We start from the raw sequence: 27981 nt of genomic DNA on the forward strand, positions 1-27981 counted from the left end.
GCATGGTAAAGCAGCAAAACACCAAATCAGGATTAAAAAAAAAAAAAAAAAAAGCTAGTATTTGACAAAAGGAGTTGCTGCTTCTAATTTTCCTTGACCTCTGCTGCTCGTCTGCCATCCTGTTCCATCTCATCGCTCCTCATTTTTCCAGCTCACCACCTCTCTCAGACAACATACCTGAAGCCAACACAATGTGGCGGATGCACTCAACTCCCCTACAGCCAAACTGGCAGCAGTTTGGTCCAGGCTCCAGAGGAGGTGAGGGCCTGGGCCACAGTCAGGCCAAAAACTCCTTCCAGGAGACCCACAAGGAAGCAGAACAGCACACTGAACACCGGTAACTTGTGGGCGCAGGGAGTCTCGTGCAGACTTTCCTGCTGTATGCAATCTGACTACGAGTCACCCACTTTATTCTACAAATATGACAGCCTGGATGAGCCCACTTTGAGCTCTGCCTGCTAAATAAGAGAGCTGTATGGCACTGTTTTTACTACTCACAGGTCAGTGGATGAGCCCAATTCAAGTTCAATATAGTAATCATTTAGCTTAAGTAGATGCATACTAAATGTAATTAATTATTTCGAGATATAAGGTTGTATGATTTTCAGAATATTCTTTGCTTTATGTTACTTAGTAAGCTGCTTTTTCTAAAATTAAGCTGTAAAGTTCTGCTCATATTTACCAAAAGCAACTACAAACTACACTGAACACTGATAAGACAAGACCTATTTTGCACTTAGCTGAGAAAAAAGGATTTATTCAGACAAAACAGTATCTGCAAGGCTATGGACCGTAAACATTGTCTACTGCTGAACAAAACAAAGGCCCACATGGAATCCGACAAAAAAAAGATCCAATGAGAAGCAAGAAGATTCAAAGTGAAATATTGCTATTGGACTGAATCATGGTATGAATGGCCTGTAAAGATATAGAAGTTTGTAGTTTTCTATGCTTGCGGGGACCTCTGTGCAGGTACCCAGCTTAAGCCAGCCCTTCTGCTATTCTGCTCCATTAAATTTTTTATTTTGTAAGAATTTTGTCTCCTGAAAGTCTGTTCTGCATACAGTTACCAGGCCTTGCCTGAAAGTTTGCCTCTGGAGTTCTAAAATACAGACTGCAGAGCAAACAGTTATCAGGGAGGGAAGGTGCCTGAAAGTTTGCTTCATGAACGGATATGGGCACTTGGAGAGGTCAGCAGCATTTGGCTTGGCATATTTCCCCCATGCAGTAAATAATAGAATGAACCTGCCACCGAACTCTTTTAAGTTGCATTTCTCTTTAAGAAATCTAAACATTGTTCTGCAGTAAGCAGAACCCTAAATTACTCCCCCCGACACACAACCATGCCACAGCTTTACAGTGCCACAGTCCCTCACAGCATAAAGGAAAGACAGAGTGACAAATAGGTAAGATGGGCTTGTTTTGGGATGCCTTTTGGAAGATGTTGCACAGTTGGACATACAAAACCATATGGCACCTGCTCTGAGTTTCTCAAGCATTAATGTTTTGCTCTCTAGCAACAAAACTATTTGCTGGCACATGAAGATAAGCAGATTTCATTACCCACAGGTCCACAGCAGCAAAATAGATGCTACAGCAGGGAACTCTGCTCACAGAAGCACTTGGGAATAGCAAAATCCTTCCTCATTTAAGCATAAAAATAGAAGTGCACAAGCCTGTGAGAATCAACGTTGCCAATGTGTTCACAATGCCACTAATTTTGCTTAGATAATGCAAAGAGATATGGCACCAAACAGACGCTTCATTCCTCTTATAATATTGAAAAATGAGTAGACAAAAACTTTAACAATAAAGTCTCTCCCCCACTGAAGTTAAAACCTCATTGATATTCTTTTGTGTCACTAAGGATTTCTCCCACAAAATTGGAAATAACAACCACCCCCCTCATTTACCCATATGTACAACAAAGCCTTCCACCACGAAAAAAAAACATTCTTTCAAAGGGTCATAATGAAAATAAGAGTTAATGCAACTGAAAGGGTTTATACAGAAGATGTAATTATGTTTTTTTTTCCCTGAAAAAAATCAGAATTGCCATCTATCCACGTATTTGAGAAACACCAACACTGGCACAATTAAAACTATTACCCAGGCGGGACCAAGCAGTCTTTATTCTTACCCCAGAGTTCCCCGGCCTGACATGGGAGGACTTGGTGGTTTTTGTGTAGGCGGATTTGTTCTTGACAAGGTGCCAGTTCTTGCAGGCTGGTTATTTCCATGCTGAAATAAGGGAAAACATGATTTTATTTTTATAACAGAGCAGCTCTATTATTGACAGCTTTTTTTTTTTTTTAAGTGTAAGAATATGAAGTGAGAATTCCCAGACAGCTGTCAAACAGCAAGTTTTCAGCTACACGCAAGACAGCAGTAAACACAGAGTCTAAACACAAGCTTAATGTTATTTTTGCTATTAATTTACAACAGACATCAGAAAGGTAGGCAATTGACAGGTTCATGCACAAATCTCTTATATCCTCTTTTTCTTTAAAAGGAAGCCACATTTCTGTTCATCTCCATTCGGGTATTAATAATTTAAATCAAACTTTAACACCGACAGTACAATACAGTCAGCATGGGCAAGAATTTCTCAATTTGCCCCTGCTATTTGACTAGCAGAGTCATTCAGGTTGTCTGGGAAGTCTCCTGCAAAAAATGTAAGTGAAGGGAATGAAGGCATCTACTGAATTCAGAGCAAAGCACTACATGTGTTAGAGAAATTAATGTATCTATGTATAAATGCAGATGTCAATGTATTGCAGATATATTGACACACTGTAAACACTGTAAATTTAAAAAAATCAACTAGAGCATTTTTAATCTAAATATCCTATGGAAAGCAGAGGAGAGCATAAGAGAGCGCTAGTTTTCAGTTTTAATGGCTCTGCAGCCTCTACTATCAGTCACATGAGGCACTGTGGGTCAAAGGAGAAATAACACTTCTTACCTTGGCTTTTAGCCACTTAACGTTGGCAAAAAAAGGGGGGGAAAAAGGTAGAAATTAATGGCAGATCCATCATAACTGATAGGACAGGTTAAACTACAGATTATCACATTTCAAAAATGCATTTCTATCTACTGATAATTAGCTGCACCCCAGTACGCTAACAGAGATTTTAACAGCTCACTTCGTCATTGAAAGTTCTGTGTCTAAGTAACCACAGGAAAACCGCCTGTGTCAAAATTAAGTCTAGCTAAGCTTTGCCAGATTTCTTTGCCAGGCTCCTCATGGGCAATAAAGGGTTGAAAAGCACTTTGCTGACCATTCAAGTCCAAACCCAAATCAATGCTATTTCAATGGCAACATGCACTTAAGAATTCGTTCACAAAACCACAGTTTCAGCTATATGATGCAGAATAGACTTGCCTGTTGTTTTGACACTTAACCTTCATGTGCTGTGAAGAAATCCTAGCAGCTGCATTGAATGATAAATAAAGAAAAGGGCTTTCTCGAACAGGATGAGCAGCAGCACCTTTCACCTCTGGTTTATTGATTGAAATCTGACTCAAGCCAGGAGAGTGCTGGCTGCTCAGAACTGTGTTGGTAATGCTGTAATGATGGTTACTCTGAAATTTCAGATCTTAGAATCAAGTCATTATATGACTCCACCACATCATTTTTACAGGCTTTGTAATTGCAGAGTTAAAAAAAAAAATTGGCATCATAAGGAAAATGAATGTGAAACTTTAAATAAATTCAAGTTCTATGATTTTATTCGGGGGGGGGGGAGGGGGGACGACACTCAAGTTTTTGAATGGGGAAAATTATTAGTTTCACTAATTTTAAAAAAAAAAAAAAAAAACAACACCAAACCAACCAAACCCAAGCAAACACAAAACCCCAAAACATAAAATAGTCCAAATGTTTTTTGTTTTTTTGTTTGAGGTTGTTTGGAAATAAACTGTCACATCCAGAACAAGCCTCCTAATGCACAGGTTTTCAAACTGCAGTTTGCACCTTCTCCTCTTCCAAGACACTAAGACCAGTTTAAAGGTCTCTTAAAAACTCAGAAAAATAAAGAAAACATGCTATACAGCAATGTGCAATGAGATTTCTGACACGGTCTGCAAAACCACTGAAAAACAGCTGGAGTTTAATAAATCGAAAGAGTTTGAAAGCAACTGCCCTTAAGTTATTCAATTACAAGAACAGAAACAAAAACCTGCTCCAAAACTCAAATTAAAAAGTTTAGCTGTGGTAAGTTTGAAGGTTTTGGGCAGAGGTTCATCAGCAGAGTGGTAGAATTAAGGCATTTAAACCACGCTGTCCACACATACTCATTTAATGGAAAAGCATGAAGGCTCAGTTTCCAGGATGCCAGGGTAGTCTCCCAAGTATTATATTTTTAAAACAGGCTTTTAGCAATGAAACTTGCTTTACCCTCTCACAGGAATATGTGACCCTTTCCCTTACTTCATCAGTTGCCAAGTGCAACAGCATAATACAAGGAATTTGTTAAAAGAGACCAAAAGGCAAAACTCTTGGTTTTGTCCCTCCCTAGCAGCCATAGATAGAAACCTCTTAAAGGCTTAAAAGGAAGGGTGGCATGGGTTCCCACCCAGCCTCTACTGCTAAATTTGCCTGCCTCAAAAATACAAAGCCCAAAAGCTTCCTCTCTTTCCTTATGGAGTATCATTCAGCACTTCCTGTGAGTCTTTCCACCTCCTCCCTAATCACTGTTACATTCTGCCTCTGCTGCAGCAACACAAATATCAACATCTAGCAATGATTCGGGAATCTTCATGTTATTTCAAACCTTTCTACTGCTAAGTATTGCTTAACATACTAAACATGTATCCAAAGTCCAACAGCTCTTGACCTTTCTTCCTATCTCTACCACTGTATCAGGTGAGCTTCATCTCTTTTGCTACCAGTTAAATAACATGCAGACAGATGTATACACTTTACTGTGCAGAATTAGTAACTGCTGTCAAACTGCTTTCTAGAAGTAAAAAGCTCTGTACATGTCCTCTCTATTGCTGTCAATACAAACAAGGATCATATGAGCAGAAAAACACAGAAGGAAGGAAGACAAACGGAACAGGGATCCTTATGGGAGAGGAACTCCTGATCCAAAAGACAGAAGTAAAGAAGGAAAGCAAATTAATTGAAGCAAGATGAACCATATGGCTATTTAATCACAGTCAATAACCTAATTAGCTAGAAGGAGACATCATCTTGTATTTATTGGCTCAGCTTGAGGTCAACCTTGCCACATTTCTTGGTCTGAAAACCAAACATAACGCTTTCTAAGCAATTAAAAAAATTGCTCGGAACTGGGAACAGTTTAGGCAGCAGGGTCTAGACTCATCATGATTTTAGGAAAAATGGGGAAAAAAAAGAAAAAAAAATGGTACATGTTTAATGCAAGTTTGAGCATCTCTACAAAAGCCTCTATGCCAGCCAGCCAGTTGGTAGAACATGACCATCACCAACTGCTTGATTGGTACTGAGAAGGTCAGAGTCAGGAAGGAAGGAAATGCAGGGCATGAAGAAGCAAAGCAGCAGCAGCAGCATACATAAGGTTCACAGCTTGAAGAGGGAAGAGACTGTTCTGAGAGTGATCTATAAAATAAGAGATAGGAGGTGCAAAAGGAAAAAAGCTTAGTCAAATGAAGAGCAGCACTGTGGACTCCCACAGAAGCTGTAAGGAGCACGACTCCCTTCTCCTCCCGCTAGCTGTATTACTGTACATGCAGGAGACAGTTTTCAGCCAGATACCAGCATCCTGGATGACATACACATCCAAACAAAAACGTGGTGTGTAGGCTTGCTGGGGATGCTTGTGATGCAGAGGCAGAGAACTAGACAGATCAGGTTGTTCCCAGAAACAAGACAGCATGGTAAGCAGCAGTATTGGTTGAGGTTTCTTGCAAGCATCAGAGCAGAGAGAAGTTTTAAAGAAGCAACCAGAACAATTTTGCCTTTCCAGGGAAAACCTGCCAAGCATGTGACAGTCCTAGATAAAGTTTTAAGGGCTGTCACAAAATTAAGAGCATGAAACCACAGTCTCAGGTTCAAGAAATAGGAGTGAACCTTGCTGCACTTCCAGAAGATCCCAGCTAGGGCAGTGGCACATCCAGTGCGTTCTGACAGTGTGGGAGAGCAGGTCGGCTAAAGACTGAGAGAAAGGAGTAATGCAGTTAAGTCAATGGCCAAAACAGGCATTTGCAACAGCCATGCAAGGCATTTATCAAAGCCAAAAGTAAGACTGCTCCTGTAACCACCAATGCCAGGAATTCAGAGCACCTGGACAGAGAACTTTAGCTGTGGGTTTGGACTGGACAATGTTTTGGGACAGTCAAGCACTGACTGTAAGTACCAAGTAAGAGGCTTATTTGCTTAAGGCAACTTTTTCAGCAGTTCGGCATGTTCAGTTCTGGTGGGCTAAACAGTACAAAAAGACCTGCCAAAAGAGGGAGTGCCGCAGGTGTCTGTAAAACGGGCCAAAGAGATGAGACGAAGGCATGGAAGGGTAGCATGTGAGGCAATCAATACTATCTACTGGTGGCCAAAGGGTGTCCAGAGATTGGAGGGACTCTGCTGGCTAGCCTCAGGAGGCAGCCATCTAACTGGTTTTAATAGTTTCCATGCCAAGTAACAACTCATAGGGGAACATTAGTCACGATTAAGAGAACCAGAAAGCTATTATTTGAGTTAGGAACTGTGTTTGGAAAAGTAGGGTGAAGGGCATTACACACAACTCAGTGAGCAAATGTATCTAACACAAAAGGCCACTTGCACACATGAGCAAAATCCTTATCACGCTGACATCCACCAAGATTCTCCTGCACACTTCAGCTGTGAACTCACCAATTTCAGACTGCAGACACAGGTCTCTGTGCAGGTTGGTTGTATTTCCCCTGCTGTATGTCGCTCACTATTTCTCCAACTGCTGAATTTAAAGAGCCAATTTCACACTATATCCTGCCACACCTAGGATCACTGAAAGTCGTCGTTAAAGACCATGCAATATAAATGCTGACCGATGGAAACAAAGGTTTAGAACTGTGCTAGTCTAATCTGTATTAACAGTAAGTGGCAAACTCAGAACTTCAATATGTGTGTTCTGTAGAAGCAACAACCACCCTTAGATCCGTTACCTTTGACCAGTAATCACAGTCATCAATTGCAGCAGAAAAAAATGATTGCTTTTGATCACTCTTTAGTTAACCTTCCCTTTTACATAAAAAGGTATTTCCTGTATTAGTCAAGTGAGAATTACCTGAGACATCCCTACAGAAAAGCAGCTGGCCTTAAGACCTTCTGAAGTGCTATTATGGATCTACAGCTAGGAAATTCCATTGCCCCACAGGCACCCTCAGATTTTTACACAAGGTTGCCTCCTGTCACATCAGTGGAGCATCTGGAGTACCACAAGATGCCACAGTCAGAGAAGGAAAAGGAGCTGGAAGTGCACTTGTACATGAAGGTATGGGATGCCTCAGGAAAAGATACAGTAAAACACCAAGTCTAGAACATGGTTTCCTTACATAAATCAAGATATGTAATCAAAGATGTTTTTCAGAAGGCAGACTGTACGTGGGTGTCAGACACTCTGGGTAACATGCTCCTGCCACTAGTTCTGTGCAGTTTTAAAGAAATTATTCCTTTGTCTCAATTTCCTTATTAGAATGGGTCAGAAGCCTCTTTTTGTTCTTTATTTCTTTATAGTCTATTGCAAGGCAGATTATTTTGAGAAAATTTAGGTTCCAAATCAATATTTCTTTCAAAATTGAACATGAGTAGGTAAGTCCCCCTTCAGGGTAGTTTTGCCTTTATCTTTTAACTGTGACCTCCCCCAGTATTATTTGCAACCTAGTAATTACATTGTCTTCTCTTAACAGTAACCAGCTGAAGCTTGTCAGTATTGCTTCTCTTTTTATTTTTGTTTCCAAACTAAGCAGGCAAAAATTTTCAAGTCACATTTGACCTTAAAATGTTTTACCGTATTAAACTGCTATTAACATTTAAAATTCCACTTACACTGTTCCCTTAGCACTCAGTAGTCATGTTCAGAGAAAGATACCTAGATTCCTGCCTTTAAATACTTCAAGCTTTTTGAATTCTTTGAGTTGGTAACTTTGAATCTAACTATAACAAAATAAGGTTAATGTAAAAAAAAAAAAAAATTAGAAAATAAAGAGACCTCTTAGTTTTGAGTTTTCTTTGCGAGCAGGAAGGCTTGGAACCTACATTTTATCAGATGACACTAAACATGCTTCCAAGTGCCCTATGAAAAGCACAGTGTCAACACTCACAACAGAGTCATTAGAATTGGCAATGGGATGAGTTACTTCTTCCCCCAGAGAATCTTTTTTTACCCTAGAGCAATACTGACTGTTTGGCCATGACCCCAGAGTGATGATGTGACATTAATGAAATTGGCAATATAACATCTTTTGAAGCGCACGTGCCTGGTAGACGCTAATACAGGGACAAAGGCAGCAGAGGCTCAGGTTCAGGATCCCCATCTCACTTTGTTTTTATTACAGTGAATTATTTAAAAGTTAATACTCAAGTGGCTAACACATAAAAGGCCTTATCCTATAGGAATGGCAGGCATGATTCTACCCATCAGCACCTCATCTGCATTTTCGTTTTGCGCTGACACAGATGTAAGCGTGAGCACTGCAGGTGAGCAGAGCAGGGTGAGAAGTCTAACACCATGAGAGCAAGTCTCTCTTCTCTAAGCTTAGTATTTGCTAAGTTTTGATCCAATCCCTACTTTAAGGAGTCATTCCATTTGCTCCAGAAAGATTTCTGAATATTTAACTCCTGCTCAACTTCCTAGGCTAGAAAGCTTCTTACAGTTTTAACGCACTGAAATGCAAGTGTGACAAAATTCCAATTTTTTTTCTCAAAACGAAGCTGAAAAGTGATCAATCTTCATATAAAATCTGGTTTTGAAAAACTATTAGTCCCATAAAACAAACCCAACCCAATTACAGCTCTTAGGCATTTCAATTTAGCATGTATTCAACATTTTATCTGCCTTTACCATAAGGCATCATTTCAATTTCCTACTTAGATGCCATTTTACAAATTGCTGTAATTCCACCTGCCTCCTATTTAAAAAAAAAAAAAGTAATAAATTCAAAGGCCAACTTCAGGGCTTTTAAGGCAGCTTCCAAGCTTCCTCCTCCTTCTCCCCCCTCTTAAACTGAGGATTTTCTGTATGAGTAATTGTATTTGACCTATTTATTTGCTGGCACACTACTATATTTTTTTCATTTCACAAAGGAAGGGGAAGAGAAGGAAGGAAGGAAATGTTAAAGTAGCCTCTGCCTAATAATTTTAAACCAAGCTGTACACAGGAAGGTAGGTTCTCACATCATGACAGTTACTCTTATTTACCAAGAATGACTTCACCTACATTCCCCTCTCACCAGAGGGTGACAGTTGAGCAATGATTTAACAAGCCGGCAAAAACTGCTTGCCTGTGTGTTTCTTGGAGCCATCTACACGAAATATTTCTGTTGCCAGGGAAAGCATTCTCACTAGCAAATCACCTTTAATAGCTCTCCTGATTTTGACTGATGCTAGTTTTGGCTTCATAGGCACAAATATATATATATATATATATATATATATATATATAAAGCAACTTTACTCCTTTTGGAGACTTTGTGCATATCTGCCCCTGCAAAGGGAAGAGGCAGGGAATGGGGCAGATGGGGCTGCCATGGAGCTTTCAGGCCAAAGGAGAAAGTACTTCTGTGATCCTAGGATGCTCTTAAAACAGGTTTTCTACCAAGAAGCTGCTGGAGGTGAAACAGCACTGCCTTTCAAGGAGGGGTCCTCCCATCAGGGAGAAAACCTGCTAAGGAGAGCAGCCACTTGCCATCACTGCCACCCTCATCACCTGCCCCCACAACTGCTGCATGTGAGACAGAGGGGACACGTAGCGCCCTTCCCCATGGCCCAGGCATTTGTTTTTGCATCCCCTCTGCACAGTCAGGAGAAGCAGAGACACACAAAGAAAATGAGCTCTGTGTGTGCAGGAAGCGTTTCTGCATTTGCTCAGATGGAAGATGTACAGGGCAAGACAGGATTTACTCTGAGGATTACCCATCTTTCTATTTATTATTAATTCTGTGAGACAGTAATTTTATTTACACTTTTTATATAAAACCATTCAGGATCACTCCCTAAAATATACTGCATATTTTAATGATATTTTTCCTAGGATCAGTATTTGATGAAATAAAGAGAAGCAGAAACAGCTTGTACCTTTGATTCATCTTTCTTATATTTTTCCTTTCTGTTTCTTTATCAAATCCTTCACCAGAACACAACACAGAATCCCATTACCAGCAATAATTTGCCATCTACAGATTTTGAAGTGTTGCATACTTTTTTTTAATACTTAAATGTCAATGTACGTGTGGTACTGTATTTTATTGACAGTTGTCACAGCAGAAGACATTCAAGGATCTGCAATGTTAGTCAAATTGACAATTGCTTTACACAGAACTCAAATTTCTTTTCCTCTAGAAAACCATGGTTTCTAAGGCCTCATTGGAAATGTTGCTGTCCAACTTGGGGTGAAATCTTTGGTCAAGAAAATATGACTTCAGAGTCTTAAGCAGCTGCTAAGACCATTCTGGACAAGACAAATTTTGTAATTCTATTTATTAGAATAATAGAATCATTTCAGTTGGAAAAGACCCTCGGGATCATGGAGTCCAACCATAACCTAAGTCCAACACTAAACCATGTCCCTAGGAATCTTGTCTAAATGTCTTTTAAACACCTCCAGGGATGGTGACTCCACCACTTCCCTGGGCAGCCTGTTCCAACACCTGACAACCCCTTCCATGAATAATTTTTTCCTAATATCCAATCTAAACCTTCCCTGGCGCAACTTGAGGCCATTTCCTCTTGTCCTGTTGTATGTTTACCCTATCGTGTATGTTCAAGAGGCAACTCAGATTCTCAGTGTCATCTGTGCTGACTTCCAACAGGACTTCATCCAGTTTCTTAAGTTGTTGTGGTTTGATTTTCTTATAACAGCACTAGCTACATCTAGGTTTGCAGACAAAGCAAGCTACTTCCTTCAGAGCTATGATGGCTAGAAACATCTGATTATATCACTCACTACCTCAGCCCACTCTTCTCAACAGTGTATCCAATGAATGTCAACACTGGTGAAGGTGTCAAATGCATGACAACCAGCTTCAAGTATAGACCTGAGGCCTGGCTGGCAGCTTATTTCATTTGTGTAACAAGTCTATAGAAAATTTTCTATAGAATATACCAACATCATTTTTCTAAGTGTTTCATGCATTCCACAGTCATAAAACAGACTTAGGCAAAGCACTCAATAAAGAAACAATAGCCAGATATAACTTGTAGTTGACTTGTAATGAATTGTTAATTTGGTTACTACTGGAAGGTATTTTACCTCTGAACAGACCAAGCTTTTAATATAAAATTAACACACTAGGTTCAAAAAACCTCTGCTAAAAATGTTGTGTAAAAGATGCCTAGAAATAGGTAAGCAGCACCTCATTGCTACCCCGTAAACAAAAAAGAGTCACATTAATAAAGACGGTTACTCCTAAAAGCAAACAGACATATTAGAAAATACAACTGCTACACCTTAACAACTTTGGCATTTATGGTTCAAGCAACCTGTTTTGAGCCTGCACGATACAAAGCATCAACTTCAGAGACTAACAGTAGTTACTCTACTCTTAAAAAGTCTTCTGCAGCACTTAATCCTTGGAACACTTATATGCAGAAACCAATATCCTGACATTGAATTTGTGGATTCCTATATTTGCTATTCATAGAGCTCTCTCGTCAAATGCAGAGATTGTATTGAAAAATTATCCCTTTCTCCAACCCTAGTGTTTCTCTACAGCCATTCAGGGCACGTCTTTCAGGCTTGTACATAGGATTGTGCCAATTCCAGTCTTGCTTAAACTATTAGTGTAAAACAACCTTGAAGAGTTACAGGTTTAGCTACAGACAAAACGAAACATCAGGTAGTCTGAAGTCACTACATTAATTCATAGCCCAGAGATGTCATGCTATAGAGGTGCTTTCTAACTTATGCTGGAATTAGACTCCTGTGGGCATTCAGAGGGTTACTATGAAGCAAGAGGTACTCTGACACTCTTTTGTGTCGAATAATTCAGAAAGATCAGTTCCTCAAGAGCTCAGGGATTCAGAGGGCACATGATGGGCTGCACAGCTGACTGACCAGAGCACATCAAGCTTTAGAGGATACATGGGGTTGAATAAAAGCTTTTTAATGCCATTCAAAGAAAGATCGTTGTGAATTGAATATACCTGGAAGGCCTGCTCTAGGGGGATACAAAGCTTTTTTTTTTAATCAAAATGTGTCCAGGGAGCAAAGGGTGTTCTATTAATTCACTTCAACTATGACCATTTCAAAGGAGGTAGACATTAATTTATGAAAGCTTTTGTTTAGAGAAAGTGAAAATGAGGCTGTACAAAAACACAAATGGGAGTGAGACATCAAATGCCACCAAGATTTAAGTGCCAACTAGCTGACCCCCTTTCTGCTGACCACCCTCCAAAAAAACCCCAACAATAAAGCCCACGCCACTTTCCTCATAAGAAATTACTTAATTTTTGTCAATAACAAAATAAATAAGGGGAGTGGCAGAGACAATTTAATCAGAGGAGGAAGGAATGATGATTTTAAAAGTCAGTCATGGCTTTTTTGACAAGTCTTTAGCTCAAGATCATATGCTATTATTTCCAGACACTGTGACTACCACTGACAGTCACAAGGTTACAGCAAACATTGCTCAAAAAACCCTCACTGTAAAAAAAAAAAAATCCATTTTGTTATTAAAACATTTGCATGTTGGAGCATACTGAAACCATAATCCTTTCTGCCATAAATGAACTAAACATTTTAATGTCATTAACATTCTGCCCCAAGCCTATCTTCTGGTCTGTGTTACTTGAGTCCTCAAGTGTTCAGGTATTCTTACCTTCACGCCATGGCCAACATCATCCAGCACCGTGTAGTCTATAGGTTTTCGAATATACCTTACAGGACGTTCCATGTTCGCTGGTGCTATAATTTTGTGAGTTCTCGATGTGTTCTTATTGGTCGTCAAAATGCCTATCTCTCTGCGAGCGACCTTTTCTTTATGGATGTCCACAGTCTAGATTAAAAACAAGAAAGTATGGGTTTCTTTAGGCATTTGCTGCTTTCTTTACAGAGCTATCTATATGTTTAGGCTTCACTACGAGACAGTCTGAAGAAGGTTAACGCTGCTGGAAGGATGTCAGTTTATTGATGAAGTGAATTTAATCTACATGAACAGTGTTTGAAAATTATCCTTTAATGAAATACCCAACATTAATAACAAAATTACAATTATACATTACTACTTTGACACTCTAAAGACACTATGCAGATCAAGTACTTGCAGATTAACCCTCAACATTCTTATGACTGGCACTAGTAATAAATTACTCCAACTCCACATCTGGGAAACCAGGACAGACAAGCTAAGCAATTTGCCTGCAGCTCCAGAGAGGGACTAAGCTTTGGACGTCTGTGCAGTAATTTCTTTCAGCAAAGCCATCAGTGCATATAAGAGCCTGCACAGAGAAGGATTTATTTCAGCACTGAGGCTCGTTTCAGTCATACTGTTTATAGCAGCTTTACTAAAAGAAAAAACAAACAACAGAGCCTTAAAGATGCAAGCAAAAGAATATCAAACATGTTCAGCCCCATCATTTTATTAGGAAATCCTTAAATATAACCACTGCTTAAACCATAGCTGAGGGAGACAAGTATAAATCAGGCATCAGATACCACAGGGAGTCCCACCTTTAGGAAGCCTATTTCAAGATTCAGGGATTGAATTTGCTGGTTTAAGTACCTCAGGATCTCATTGCAGGAGACGATATCTGACAAAAACCACCAGACTAAGTGACTTTGAACAAAAAGTATCAAGTCATCACTTTTTCCACTAAAGACAATAATTCTCAGCCTGTAAGCATCAATTCCTCCTGGAGAGACTGTCACAAAAACAGAGTCAAGGTTCACAAAGAAAGAAAAATCTTTGCTTGGGTACATCTCTAGAAATGGCCTCATCTAAAATGGACATAGTGATGTGCAAGGTTTTGTTTAGTGAAGCAGAGTCAAAGATGAAGCACAAAATTACTTTATATTTAACTCTACTTCTATATGAGGCAAGATGAACAAAAGTAAGCATCCAGGAAACAACCACTTCTAGGAAAGCCAGCATTGAGAGTTCACTACGAAATGCCTTCAGTTGAACTGTTTTTTTCATTAACTAGTACACACACTCAAATGAATCTTAAATTCTGCTGAGTAAATCGAGAAAGAAATAAAATCCTCCTTAACAGCTTTGATACATGGCATTGCAGGTTATGTGTGAAAACAAGTGGAGAAGCACCTAAAACAGTGATAACAAGCAAGCTTGTTTTCACAGCTTAAAGCTAAATAATAGACAACTTGTAACATGGCAAAAAGTTATTTTACTTTAGAAGCGCGCAGAATCTTAGTAGAAATAAGAGTTGTGATTTTCCAGAGCAACGCAAGACGTTAAATGCATATGACTGCATTAGCTTATATGGAACAAGTTAATTAAATATCTCAATAAAGCTTCGGAGCAAGATTTATTGTTCTAAACACTCATTCTCCGAAAAATTCCAAAGTCAGGAATAAAAAGCACCTTTCCAAATGAGACAATCCTATACATCAAGCATTTACCACTACACCAGTATCACATACCAGCCACTACTCCACATTTGCTCTGGCAGCCAATTTCAGAGACAGAGTGAAGACTTAAGAACAAGACTACCTGTATTTCTTCAATTCCAGCTATTATTTGTTCTTTTCCTTTTAAGACTAAAATAAATATGTTAGCTTTGCCTTTTAGTTTGCTTTCAGTGAGATCAAGAAACGTTACCTGAGTGCTGTGCTACATGTTCTTAAATCACCTCTCTTCCAATTCCTCCATACAACTTGAACCCTTTTGTCAAATGATACCACCACATCCCAAACTATCTTAGAGAACTCTTTTAATTATATGCACCTCTTCATCTTTTGCAATACATTAGCACTGCATAGGTGAAAAAAACACTTTACAGTCACCTAAACAACATAGCAATATATTAATCTGACAACATCCATTTAAGACATATACTACAATGTTTTAAAAGAGTATTTAAAAATATTACTACATCTCTTGAAATAAATCCACGCTTCTACTTCATTGTCATTTACAGAATCTGTTGCTACTAATAAATTCATTTCTTGTTCAGTGGATAGACAAAAACGCATCTTTATACAAAGAGTTCTCCTAATGTTGACGTCAAGTGAAAAAAAATGAAATAAAGCCTTTCACAGTACAAAAAGATGCATCTTCTCCTAGCAGGTAATCCACGAAGACTGACTTTTCCTCCCTGCTATGAATAATGACAATTCCATGAACTACTAGAGCAGAGTATAAGAAATTCCAGGAACAGATGCTGTACCATACACGCTTTGGAAAATGACTTAAGTTATCTTGCAACAAATTCTTCTTAACAGAAAAAAACCCTTAGAACAGGAAAAGCGCATATATTAATTATATCAGACAGCTTATCCAAAATTAAATATAGAGCAGCAATCTGTAAAGTCTTTCCACAGATTTCAGTACTGTAAACCAAGCAAAGAGAAGACTATCTGTAACAGGGTGCAAGGGCAGCATCTTATGGTACATATGTATATCATGAAAGGCATGCAGGCGTGCCTGCACAACAGACTGATTTGCTGTTCAAAGCAAATGAGACTGCAACTCTTACCACATCTGGGACACTGGAAAAGCAAGGTGGTATTTTTCCCCTATGCAAAGCAGAGGCTCCCAGCATGCGCTTTGCTCAGAGACATATGCTGCCCATCAGCTTCAAGAAGAAATGACTTCTTCTAGATTTTATAAAGACTGCATGTTATTGTTATGTGATCATCATGCAATAGAAAGCATGTAAGTTGTTAATCTTTGTATTTTATTTATATCTATTTGCTTGATGTTCATGTGGAAGTTTATTGTTTAGTCATAGGCAATGTTTTTCACTTCCAAAAGAGGAAAACCCCAAAACACAAGCAATTTTTAGCAGGATAGCATAGCTATCCAGCCAGACAACAGTTAATACCCAAGAGACAAGCCACATATACCACATAACTAGACCATTCTCAAAGCTCTGGCCACACTTGGCACCTGCAGCTATGACTCTGATATGGTAACAAGGCAGTTAAACAGCAATTTTATTCACAAAAACTACCTTTAAATATCAAGGATGGAAAACAGCAAAGTACGGCAAAGTGGCTTGGCTTAATGCAGGTAACAAGCCGTAGCAAACAGTCAGACCAGCTTCAAGTATACTTGGCCTATTTTGAAACATAAATACATAGCATAATTTAAAATTTGGGGAATAGAAATGGGATTCTCACTTCTAGGCAACATAATCCAGCATGAAAGTCCAGCGCTATACTGATTTGGAGAAGAAGACAGCCCTTCGAAAAGCTCAACATGTTTCCTTTGGGAAGCAAATTTAAACCATCAAACAAACCCCTCTGCCATTGCAACTGGGTGCTACGGACCATACCAGCTAATCCCAGAAGCAAAGTTAAACTTGGAGGTTGAAGGGATTAATGATTAGCTGCCTCCACTATCTGTCTGCTTCAAACCATATTAAAAAAAACAAACAGTTGATCAACAGGATGTAGAGTTAAATTTTAACTCTTTGCTTCCTCAAAAGTAGTCTCAAGGCCAAGCGCGGCACAGCAATGATACAGCAAATAGTTTTTTTCTCCTCTTTGTGCTGCAGATACCAGTTTGCCTGTGTGCTACAGTGTGAAACCCCAGGACAAACACTCTGCAAGAAATAGAGGCTGCAGTACATTCAGCAAAGCTAATTTGAACATATCTAAATATTTTAACAAAGCCCACATATATAGGGATAATTAAAAAAAAAAAAAAAAAGGAAAAAGAAAATATAAAGAAAAACTACTTCAAGCTTTGGGAATCTTTTTAGTCTTCAACCACTGCAACTCAAATTTATGAGCCAGATGCACAGCCACAGCTCCTCTCACTAATGGCACACGCAGCTGATGAAAAGCAAGGGAGAAAACAAAAAAAAAGCTCCATCAAATCAACTCAGCAGGCACTGCCAACTTCAGGCTGTCCTGAAAGACAACTCACTACACTAATACCAGATTTACACCACACAAACACCCTTTAGATTGCCGGTGCGTTAACAGATACTCCAGAAGTGTCATGCAGGAAAACTGCTCTGCTGCTCCCCAGTTCCTGCAGAATGAGGCTGTGACAGCACAGACACTCACCTGGCAGCCGGGCCAGGACAAGCTGTGTGTGCCATACAGCCACCTCACCAGCCAGCTGCAAAAAGCTGCCAGGTGTTTGGGAAGAGTGGAGTGGTGCTGAGGGAACAGAACAGCTTCCCAGTCCTCAACAGCAAAAATGGTGGCTATCAGGTAAAAACAGCAGGCAAACAAAGCCCCTAAAAGAGAGTCTAAGATACAGTGTTGGAAGCTACATATTAAAAAACAAAACAAAACACACCACATCCAAAACCACTAAAACACCCAAAGGGAGAAAGGGGAAAAAAAAAAAATATGATAATTAAAAAAAAAAAAAAATCAAACCACCACACACTTTCGCTCATGAATTTGAGGATGAGTGAAAAGTCACTTCAGGGGCATTTCCAAAATATATTAGACATAAAAACTCAAAATTACACCACTTTTACCGACAGTTTTTGAGGCCATTTCATGCAACGGTTTTAAGAACTTTTGTTTTCACATCATGAACATCCTTCAAACAAATGTCTTGTGCTGTACAGAGCTGCAAGTCAGTAACTTTTCAGTTTGTCCCTAGGCTCACCCAAACAAGAAGAAACAGAGGCTCCAACTCCACAGGTTTACAAAAGCTGCTGCTTTAGAGAAAGTGAGGAGAAAAAGCAGGTCAAACAGCCTGTTATTAGCAACAGTCTTCTGTAATTTTAACATTGCTTCCTTTCAGGTTGCAGTTGAATATCAGGTTGGGTCTGTTACTAACCTTTTATTTCAAATAAGTAAAGCCCTGGTTACAGGGTAATCAGTGTTATAAATATCTAAATGTTAACAGAACAGATCAGAATTACTTTATACAAGAAGAAACAGAGACACAAGACACATCAGCCATGCATGCAGCATGACCTGTTACCACTTCCCACCCTCATTTTTCTAGCATACTTGGTGTAATTACACTTACTTAGTCTTGGTAACCTGTTCTGCACAAAGGTGGTGCTGGACTTCCCAAAAGTAATCTGTTCCCCACCTCAAGTTCTGTATGCTGTTTTAGGCACCTCAATGCAAGAAAGACATCAAACTATCAAAGCGTGTCCAGGGGAGGGTGACCAAATGGTAAAAAGTCTTGAGGGCAAGACTTAGGAGGGGCAGCTGAGGTCACTTGGTTTGTTCAGCCCGCAGAAGAGAAGGCTGAGGGGTGGTGACTGCATTGCGGGCTGCGATGTCCTTGTGTGGTCAGGGAAAGGGGAGATGCTGATCTCCTCTCTCTGGTGACCAGTGACAGGACACAACGAAATGGAATGAAGCTGCAATAGGGTAAGTTCAGATTGGACATCAGGAAATGGTTCTTCACTGAGAAGGGGGTCGGTCACTAGAACAGGCTCCCAGGGAAATGCTCAGGGCCCCAAGTCAGTCAGAATTCAAGGAATATCTGGATGAAAAAATCTGACGAGATTAAGAACATTAACCTGTTCTGTTTTACAAACACAGATCTATCCCACTGCTCCTTCCATAAACAAAGCATATTTAATAAGACTTGTAAAGTAAAGAAGTTACAGTTAATTGAATAACAGCACTGAAGACATCCTGGACAATGCACATTATACAGACTACCTGCAAGTAAGTCAGTTTGACCTACAAAAGGGACAATAAAATCCCCAGCTTCAATGAGCTCAGCCAGACAGCTAACTTCTTTAGGGAGAGCACCATTTTATGCGGTTATTTTGTGAAGGAAATTCAAAAGAAAATTCAGTATATTCAACACAAGAAAACGTGAACATATTTACACTGCAAGAGAAATATCCTACAGAAAAGATCAATTATTGTTTCAAGGCAAAAAGCATAAGCGAATAGTTCAGGTTTTAAGACATGATGTACAATCAGATGTCTACATAATGTTACAAATTACATTTTTCGTTAACTCCTGATGAAAGTGTAAGTAACTTATTTGACTCGATTATTATTGCTTATATATTGTCTGATGCCCATCAAGATAGTGTTCAAGAAACTCAAGAATTTACTTACAAAAATAAAACCCTTTATTTCCATCTCTTGCCCAGGACAGCCTGAGTGCTAAGCAAGCCTGGCCTCACTGGAGCTGTGGAGAGCAGAGCACCAGCGTAACTGGCACTGCTTACCCTTGTTTATCATTGTGCACACTCTCATTTATCCCATGGGGATCTTCTCCAAGGTATGAAGCTCTACTGGCTTTGGGAATTATAACTGCCAATTCTATTGACTAGAAATAGCTTGAATACCCCAGCTGTGTCATTTATAGACCCATTTATAGACAGGGGCACTTTGGTGCACCTGTCTCTTCCCAGTTCTTCAGTGCAGACATCTAGTTAAGTTAACCAACATCTGAGAAGCATATAAAAAACCTGAAAGAAACTTCAACAGAATCACTGCTCTGATAAGTTATCGGTGACTGGAGGGCCAATCCTACCTCTCAGGTACAAGACACATGCAATTTTTATTATGCCCAATTAGCCATCAGTTGTGTGAACTTCAAGTCCCTATTCAGCTTTGAACAAATATTCATCTGAAGGTACCATACTAGAAGCCTTCTATTGGTTATCTTTCATTTTCACAGTAAAAAGGAGAAAGGTCCCCCTTACCATTCCTGCCCCTCCCAAGAGATGAATTCATGACATCTTTAACAGCCCCTTGGACAGCCACCAGAATCATCTCTTAAAGTACAGTCAATCCACAGAAGAAAGGCAGTGCTAGCAACAAAGCAAGAGTTACCAGAGAAGAGGAAAAAAAAAAAAAAAGAATTGCATTATTTCAGTTCACCAGATTCTTAAAGAATATAGGACTTTGTAATTGCACATATACAACCCTTCAGTTTGGTTTTCACTAAGACTAAAAGTCAGTTGCCTGAACAACAGTGTCTAATGTCATCTGAGACTCCTCAGAGTATCCTGCCTTGACTTCTGAAGCTGAACCATGAAAGACAAGTCTCCTGCCATCTCTGAAGCATTCAGACATCTAAATTTCACCTTGTGTGTTTGCTTTGTATGCAGTGCTGGCAACGTAGGAGGCAACTGAAGTAGATTTGAGAGTTTTATTTCCAGAGCTGCAAATCCAGCCATGTTTTCTTGTAGGTTTATAGATAGAAGTTTCTCACAGATTTCCTTCAGCATACAGACAAGTTACAACAGTAGGACGGGCTCTCCAGAACGCTTCATCTCCCAAAGTCCTGGTAAGTCCAGGTCTCTTAAGGTAAAAGGCTAGATGAGCCAGATAAGCCATGTCGCATGTAATCTGATATGTCACCTTCCTTCTCCTGCAGAGAGAGTTCACAAGAGCTTTCACAGATTAACACAAGGAAACTGAGACCATCAACACAGATGCAGCAACTCGCACAGCCTACGTAAGATGTTTGCAATCATCTGAGGTGGAAAGGCACTAGACAGAACAGAGGAAAAATTATGAAAGAAATATTAAATTCTATTTCCAGAGGTAACTCACACATATATGCACACATTTTTATACATAAACAATATATATTTTAGTATATGTATATAAACACAATGCTAACAATGCATTTTACTAATACCATTCAATGTCAGGGGGGTTGAAAAACGATGGTTATGTTTTTTTATTTTGATAGTTTATCATTTGACTTCTTAACTATGTCTGAACACAGATTATATGCCAGTTTATCATAGGGAGCTAGCTTTTGACTTAAAAATTTAAATATTTTTCTGTATACACAATAGCAGATTTTCTCAGATTCTCCTAGCAATAGCTATCAGCATAAAGCAGACCAGATTTCAGCAAAGGTTTGAAGTTATTTTCTATTTTTACCTAAGTATTTTTCCTGGGACATCAGGAAAGCTGGGGGGGCGGTGTCAGGGAAGGAAGTTTACCCTAGGCATCCCATTTACTCAGGACAGTTTGCTTGATGCATGGTTTTAGAGTTCAGAAGCACAGAATTTAAAACAATAATGCACATGGCCCATAGTTTGTCCTGTTCCAGAATTGTTTCTTAAGCTGTACCAATTTCCATGCAAGGCATATTTAACAGAAAATTGATTCCTGACCAACAGAACATGTGTTTGAAAGTGTTGAAATAGTCATATGTCTTAAACAAAAAAAAAGTGGGGGCATTGATAAGCCTCATTAAAATAAAGAAGCTGAAAACAAGAGCTAGAGAAACAGATTTAAAGTGTACTGGCTGTAAACGAATAGCCTCACCTTCAGGCCTCCTGCTGTTACAAAACTGGAAGCCTTTCTTCCAAAAGGAAGACTAGGAATCACTGAGAATTCTACTTAAAGACCCCAATTTCCAAAACAGATTCTGTGAAGTGGCACATACACCTATACAACAGCATTGAAAAGGAGAGGGAAGAGAGGTCTGTTCAGCTAAAGGATTATTTCTATAGACGCTTTTCAGAGTACCCTATTGGCAAATCTAGTCACACATTCTGCTGGAAAAGCTGAGCAGAAAGGGGACACAAGGCAAGGACAGACCAGAAGGGCTGGGAGAGGGTGCGTGATATTCTAGGACAAGAATCAGAGCAAAGAAACCAGCCCACTCATCCAAGAGCCAGACTTTGAGTTCACATCTGATTTTTCTTCCCTGGTGCCAACTGGAAATGGGAGGACTGCTATGGAGAACACATATTCATCCTTCAGGCAGGACAGAAGGAAAGAAGCTTCTCACATTATTCTTTAACAGCTCTTTCAGAGTATGTTCATGCAAGTGTTGGGAACATAAAATGTGGCAGCTGAAGAAAATCAGTAAGTCTCATCTGTGAAATGCCACCTTGCAGAATTAGGGTCTATAAATGAGAACCATCTACAGAGAGCTACAAGCCCATCTCATAATGGCCTCACCCTCTGCCCCCCACCTTCCCAAATTTAAAGGAAGATTATGTCAACACTGAGCATAAGGAGGGAAGGTCTGCAGGAGTATCTTTGGGAACATGGACAGGGATGTGGGAAGGAAGACTAGCAGATGGCAGCTGAAAGCAAATGGAATTTAAGTCCTACAGATGAAGAGATTTTTAACAGCTCTACAGAGGCCCTCATTATGGAAAGAAAGGGTTAAGACAACAGTCTTCCTTCCTCCCCTTTGCATTGGTAAAATGCCAGAAGCGCTTTGCTAAAGTTCACATGAGCATGGGGGAAATGGAACTTCAAACATCTGGAGTATGGAGGTCAGACAGCAATGCAGAAGCAGCTGGCCCAGCACACAAGAGGCGGCCGTCTGCTGGGACGTCAGTGGAGTGAAGGGAGGAGGTGGGACGGGTCTGCGGCTGGGAGCAAGAGCCTGGGAAATGGCAGACTGAAGCTCTATTCCTGGCTCCATCAGACATCCCACGCTACACCAAGCAAGTTGCTTCACTGCTCGGGCCAGCTTCTCAGAGCTGCCCACCTGCAGCAGCTTTGGGAACAGACACAGAGTGTAGGTGGGCACAGGTACAGACAACACAGCCATGGGTGTCTGCTCTGAGCATGGTGAAACGCAGCAACAAGCATACCCAAGGTATCTCTGTAAAACAGCTTCCACCTGTGCTTTTAATTGCTAGTGAAAACACAGAAGTGAGTTATGGATCATACATCCTGTACTTCGGCAAACCCTACTGCTGATTTTAACTGTTTGAGCAAACCAAATGTACATGCGCTTCAATAAGAATTTTGTTGTGAACATTACTGTTTAAAAAAAAGGCAAGCCCTCCAATGATCTCTGATACATCTTCAAGGGCAGCACAACACAAATTTTTACATTATTTTTTTTGGTCTTTCAAATTCAACTGCTAGTTCAATTCCCTCTTCAAGAGTCTGAGTATAATAATCAGGTAGAAAAGAATGCCTCCTCAATGCAGATCTCTGTGGGAAGACACAGAAAAGGCGATAGGCGATGATTTGCAATGATTTTCTACCTGCTTCCTAAAGTCTCTGGCTTTTCAGCATCAAAAGCTGGGAACGGGGGAGAGGGAAGCAGCTTCCATGGTGCTGTTCTCTGTTCTAACACAAAATCCCCCATCACTCTAGAATACGCTTTCCTGTACTTGCTGGAGGTTCAGCTGTGGGCAAACACCACAGCCCTTGCTGAACAACCGCTGTGCAACAGGGAGCACAGACCCAGCTCTGCACCAGGTCAAAACCACAGCGCAGGGCAAATTAACAATTGCCACCCATCCACCTGAGTGTCACAGTGTATGATAAACACCTTTCTGAAGGGCAGTTCTCTTACAGTCCTCCCTCTGCCCCCCTCACCTTCCCTTCACCAAAACAGTTCCTTCATCAGAATCCTGTTGAGGTACATCCCCTCTCCTCTAGTGATCTGTAGATGTTCTACACAGTGAACTGAATAGACATTTCAATTATTAACTAACACCAGTTGCATCACTAATACAAGTTTTCAGAGGAAAATACTGTCTAAATGGAACCAAAGACTTATTATATTTGAACACAAGCCAGAAATGCAAAAATCTGCTGATTAAAAACCGACTTTAAAATAGAAGCCACTTCAAAAGAGAAGTGTTTCAAGTGTACAATCCTACTGATTGATTTTGACAGAACAACATTTGGGATATGCAGTCTTAAAAAGCAGATAAATGCTTTTGATTAGGCAAAGTCAAAATCCCAACTGTATGTGCGAGTGTATTTCAGTACCTGAAATTAGATTTTAGTCATTTCAAATTTATTTTTGCTGGGTATTCCTCAAGATATGCATGCATGAGCAGGCTCATTAAAAAAAAAAAAAAGTAGAAACAAAATATGCTTATGCAAGCTCCCACATGAGAGTTTCAGCATTTTAAAGTGGCAGAATGAGTCCCTCCTTTCCTTACTGGAAGCAATGAACTTGTCTAGAATTAGACAAAACATACAAATCTAAAAATATTTTTGACTGAAGGAAAGCACAAAGATAGAAAGGAAAAATTAAAAGGCTTCTTCAGTAGTTTGGACTCACTGAAGAACCACCATGGGAGCAGAACTAAATTGTATGTTGAATGAAAAGCATTTTGTGTGCCAAAAAAAGCAACTTCATAGGAGATGAACATGTGCAATTGCAAAGAGCCCTGCAGGTGGCTGAAAAGGAAACCATCTAAAAAAAAAAACCTATAAAAAAAACTCTACAGAACAAGTTTGAACTTTCTGAAAGATTGTCTTAGGTAACAAACTGACAAAACTGGAATAATGACAAGCCAGAATGCTCATACCTGAGGAAAACAAAACAAACCAAAGCCAAACCCCACATATTTATCTGTAACTTCACATTTCAAATTGGGAGGAGGGGAACCCATGAAAAGAAGCGAGCCAACATAGCCTTAGCTTTCATTTATCATCTCTTCAGTGCTTTAGTTTATCACATCTAATAGTAAAAATATTTTCCAATGATAACGGTTATATTACATGGTTGGGATAGTGGATTTAATGCACATCTCAAAAATAATCATTATGCTAAAGAATAACAAAACTCCCACATAAAAACTATTCTGATCTGTCACATGTACTTACTTTAAGGCTTTCTGAACTGATTTTCAGAAACTTGCTTTTCTTAAAACCAAACAGAAAAACCTGGACAACCCAAAATAAACAAAAACACGCAAGCAAATGCCACACATACACACACAAATTCCTCTCCTAAGCACCCTCCTTCTCCATGTGAATTCAGAGCCTATGAGGTGTCCAAGATCGACAGTTCTGAGAGAGATTGTTTCTCTAAGACATAAACCAGGGACAATATGTGTGGAAATGATGCTGAGTATCCTTTAGCCACCTGCCAACATAGTTTTGATTACAAATCATCCAAGGCACAATGTTATTTCTATACCTCTTAGTTCATATCTCATTTGATGGCAGTGATATAAGTTCGCAGGAAATCTCTTGCACCAAGAGTAACTCACGAGTATTAATTAAGCAGCCATCAGATGGCTAAAGGCTGTATTATCTACACCACAAAACCTCTGGCTTAGTACCACAAACACAGCTTACCACATGTGAAATTTCTTTTTCTCTTCCTTTATTTCCCAGATGTTCAAAATTTGAAGATTGCATTTTCTCCAGAAGAGAACTATTAAAGTTCTGCATTTCTTCAAGATTTTGTACAAAGGAAGCAAGTCTCTACGGCAAACAACTTTGTTGCAATGCTATGAAGTGTTCCTCCAATGGGAAGATAACCAGCAATGGCCCGATTTTTCCTCTTATCCCCAATGCCAGTGAGTAAAATACGATGGCAGGAACAACCCTTAGCCACTAGAGATCCTACTCAAATGTTTTCATTATATTTATTCCACTCCGCAGTTAACTTACTACCCATACTACCACTTTCAGCATATTATTGCAGCCAAGAGCTCTTCCATATCACTTTAATATCAAAACAACTATGATCTGACAAGCTCCTCACTTTTATTTTCAAAGGCAAATATAGAACAAGACAGTTAAAGTCTCTGACCCAGACCCCTGCTTCGCAAACCCTGGTCAGCAACCAGCTATCCCTTCTCAAAGTACATCAGAGGACAAGCTTAGAAGTATCATGAACTTCACTCAGCTTAAACTTCTTCTGAAATCCCAGTTTTGCAGTATTGTGCATGGAAGCCTATTAAGACATTCTAGCAAAAAAGGAGAGTTAAAAAGTCCCTCACATGTTTCCTAAAACTGTGTTACTATTTTGGACTGACTCATACAGACTTCTTGTAATTTGGGGTATATTAAGTAAAAGCAGAAGACAGACAACCAAATCACAAGCATGTATGACATTTACCAGTTTAATAGGGTAGGGAGGAACAGGGTACAGATGGAATTGCTAAGGCTGCTCTACTTCTCCATTTCCATTTTAATTTCCACACACAACTAAAACAGGAAGTTACACATTGTTTCTGTAAATGGATTTCCCTTTGCCTCCTACTCTTGGCTACTACCAATATGAAACACTGCAATTATATCTGCTGTGAACATCCAGACAGCCTCAACAGTCCTAGCAGCACTTAGTACTGAACAACAAGCTTCCCCAGCCAACATTTTTACACTGGGCACTCTGGTAAAAGACCCTGGCCCAAGAAGAAACCATGCCACCAGTCAAGCCCTTCTCCAGGACCACCTCTCAGACTTGTATTTGTACACACCCAGCAGTGAGTTCTTGGCTCTGGCCTGTGCACATGCACCTGAACACAGATGCTGCAGCCCGGTGGCAGGTGGAAAGGCAGTACAAGTCTTGAAGTCTTGTGCCTAGGCACACAGAAGAGGACATCTGTGTCCCCATGACTGAATGCATTATCCCACCACTGTTACAGTAAATTCATTAGTCAGACTGATCATGTGTTCAGAAATTAGACATATCCACTGTGTAGTTATTAGCATGATGATTAGATTTGATTGCAAACCCTTGGGGAGTGTCAGCTATTGGGGATGACATACAGAAAGAAGCCTGTAGTTCTCAAGATCTTGTCTCCAGGATAATTGATCCCACAATTCAGGAAAGGGGAGGCAGAGAACAAAACACTGTCTGGCACGAGAGAATGGCAGGAAAAAAAAAAAAGAGACTGTCCACCTCTTAGAGTCACTTTAAGCAAAAGTTAGATGTACACTACACAAGTACTGCCCAGTGAAGTGTTTAAAGCTAACTGAGGAAGGTACACCAGTGCCTGGGGGAAGGTGCTCCAAACACTGTGGTGGGTTACAAGCTTCTGAGCCACACCACAGTATTTCAAGAAAAGGCCTTACAGCTCCACAATAAAAAGCACCATGAACTGGTGCATGACTGGTCAACTGCCCTGTGCAACACCGCACAGCTGAACACACACTGAAAAGTCACTGAACTTCTCTCCAAGAAACCAAGGTGCATGGGGAAAGTGGCTGGGATCAACATGCTGCTACAGTTACCCCAATCAGGAAAGGAGGTGTTGGTGAAGAGCAAGATATTTCCCTGCAAGATAAAGGAGTACATCAGGACACAATTTAATGGACTACAAAAATACAGCTGTGCAAACTTCTGTGGCCTGCCTCCTGCCCATGGCTTTGGTAAAGCCTGGTTTTCCTAAGTGAGGTCAATGTACTTTCTGGATTTAAGTTGTGTATATCCATCCAGCAATACAGATAGTGTTTACTCCAAGAAGTATAGCTAATGTAAACAAAAACTATGCATTTGTTTTAAGAACTACTATGGATGAAGAAATTTAGGTAACCGGGGGGAGGTGAAGAGCACACAGGAAAAGCATCTTTATTCAAGTAAGATCTGCAGGCTGCTCACAATCTGTTTTTCCAGGATGCTTGCTTAAGTCATGTAATTATTTGCAGAGCCTCTGCCTTCTAAAAATGCATTTGGAAAAATTCACACCACATTTTCTTTATTCCGTTTCTACTGATTAGGTGATGCTTTTAAACAATATTGAACTAGGTGACCTGTCATTATCCAACAATGACCAGTCAGCAGCATTCTTCAATCTTATTTCAGGCAAATATTTCACATGGAAAACAGTCTTTAAAAAGTTTTTCAAATAATTTCCAAAAGGATAAATGGATTAGATATATTTATTCCAAGTAATTTAAGCAACTCTAGCAGACAACATCTCTGAAGAGTTTCTGCACTGACTGAAGGACTACACATTCAATACAGCCCAGGGAAAGACAGTTTCATAAAGATGCTGAGTTGAAAGTGAAATGCAAATAACTTGAATTCCTGCCATTAAGC

The 27981-nt window shown here is 39.8% G+C and overlaps 1 protein-coding gene across 10 annotated transcripts in view; it reads right to left on the reverse strand.

Annotated features, from left to right (window-relative positions):
* Positions 1–27981, reverse strand: part of ABI1 (abl interactor 1) — an 82386-nt gene that overhangs the window by 17328 nt on the left and 37077 nt on the right. For 6 of the 10 annotated variants that reach the window (XM_082046466.1, XM_082046467.1, XM_082046460.1 and 3 more), the window contains exons 3-5: positions 12994–13170; positions 2966–2980; positions 2141–2241 (exon numbers count right to left, since the gene is read on the reverse strand). In XM_082046466.1, the coding sequence (XP_081902592.1) occupies positions 2141–2241; positions 2966–2980; positions 12994–13170 (293 nt within the window). The remainder of the gene's footprint in view (positions 1–2140; positions 2242–2965; positions 2981–12993; positions 13171–27981) is intronic. The other 4 variants (XM_082046458.1, XM_082046461.1, XM_082046462.1 and 1 more) reach the window with 1 other exon arrangement.

The sequence above is a fragment of the Streptopelia decaocto genome (genome assembly GCF_964273445.1).
Source record: "Streptopelia decaocto genome assembly, chromosome: 2".
In the NCBI taxonomy this organism is placed as follows: domain Eukaryota; kingdom Metazoa; phylum Chordata; class Aves; order Columbiformes; family Columbidae; genus Streptopelia; species Streptopelia decaocto.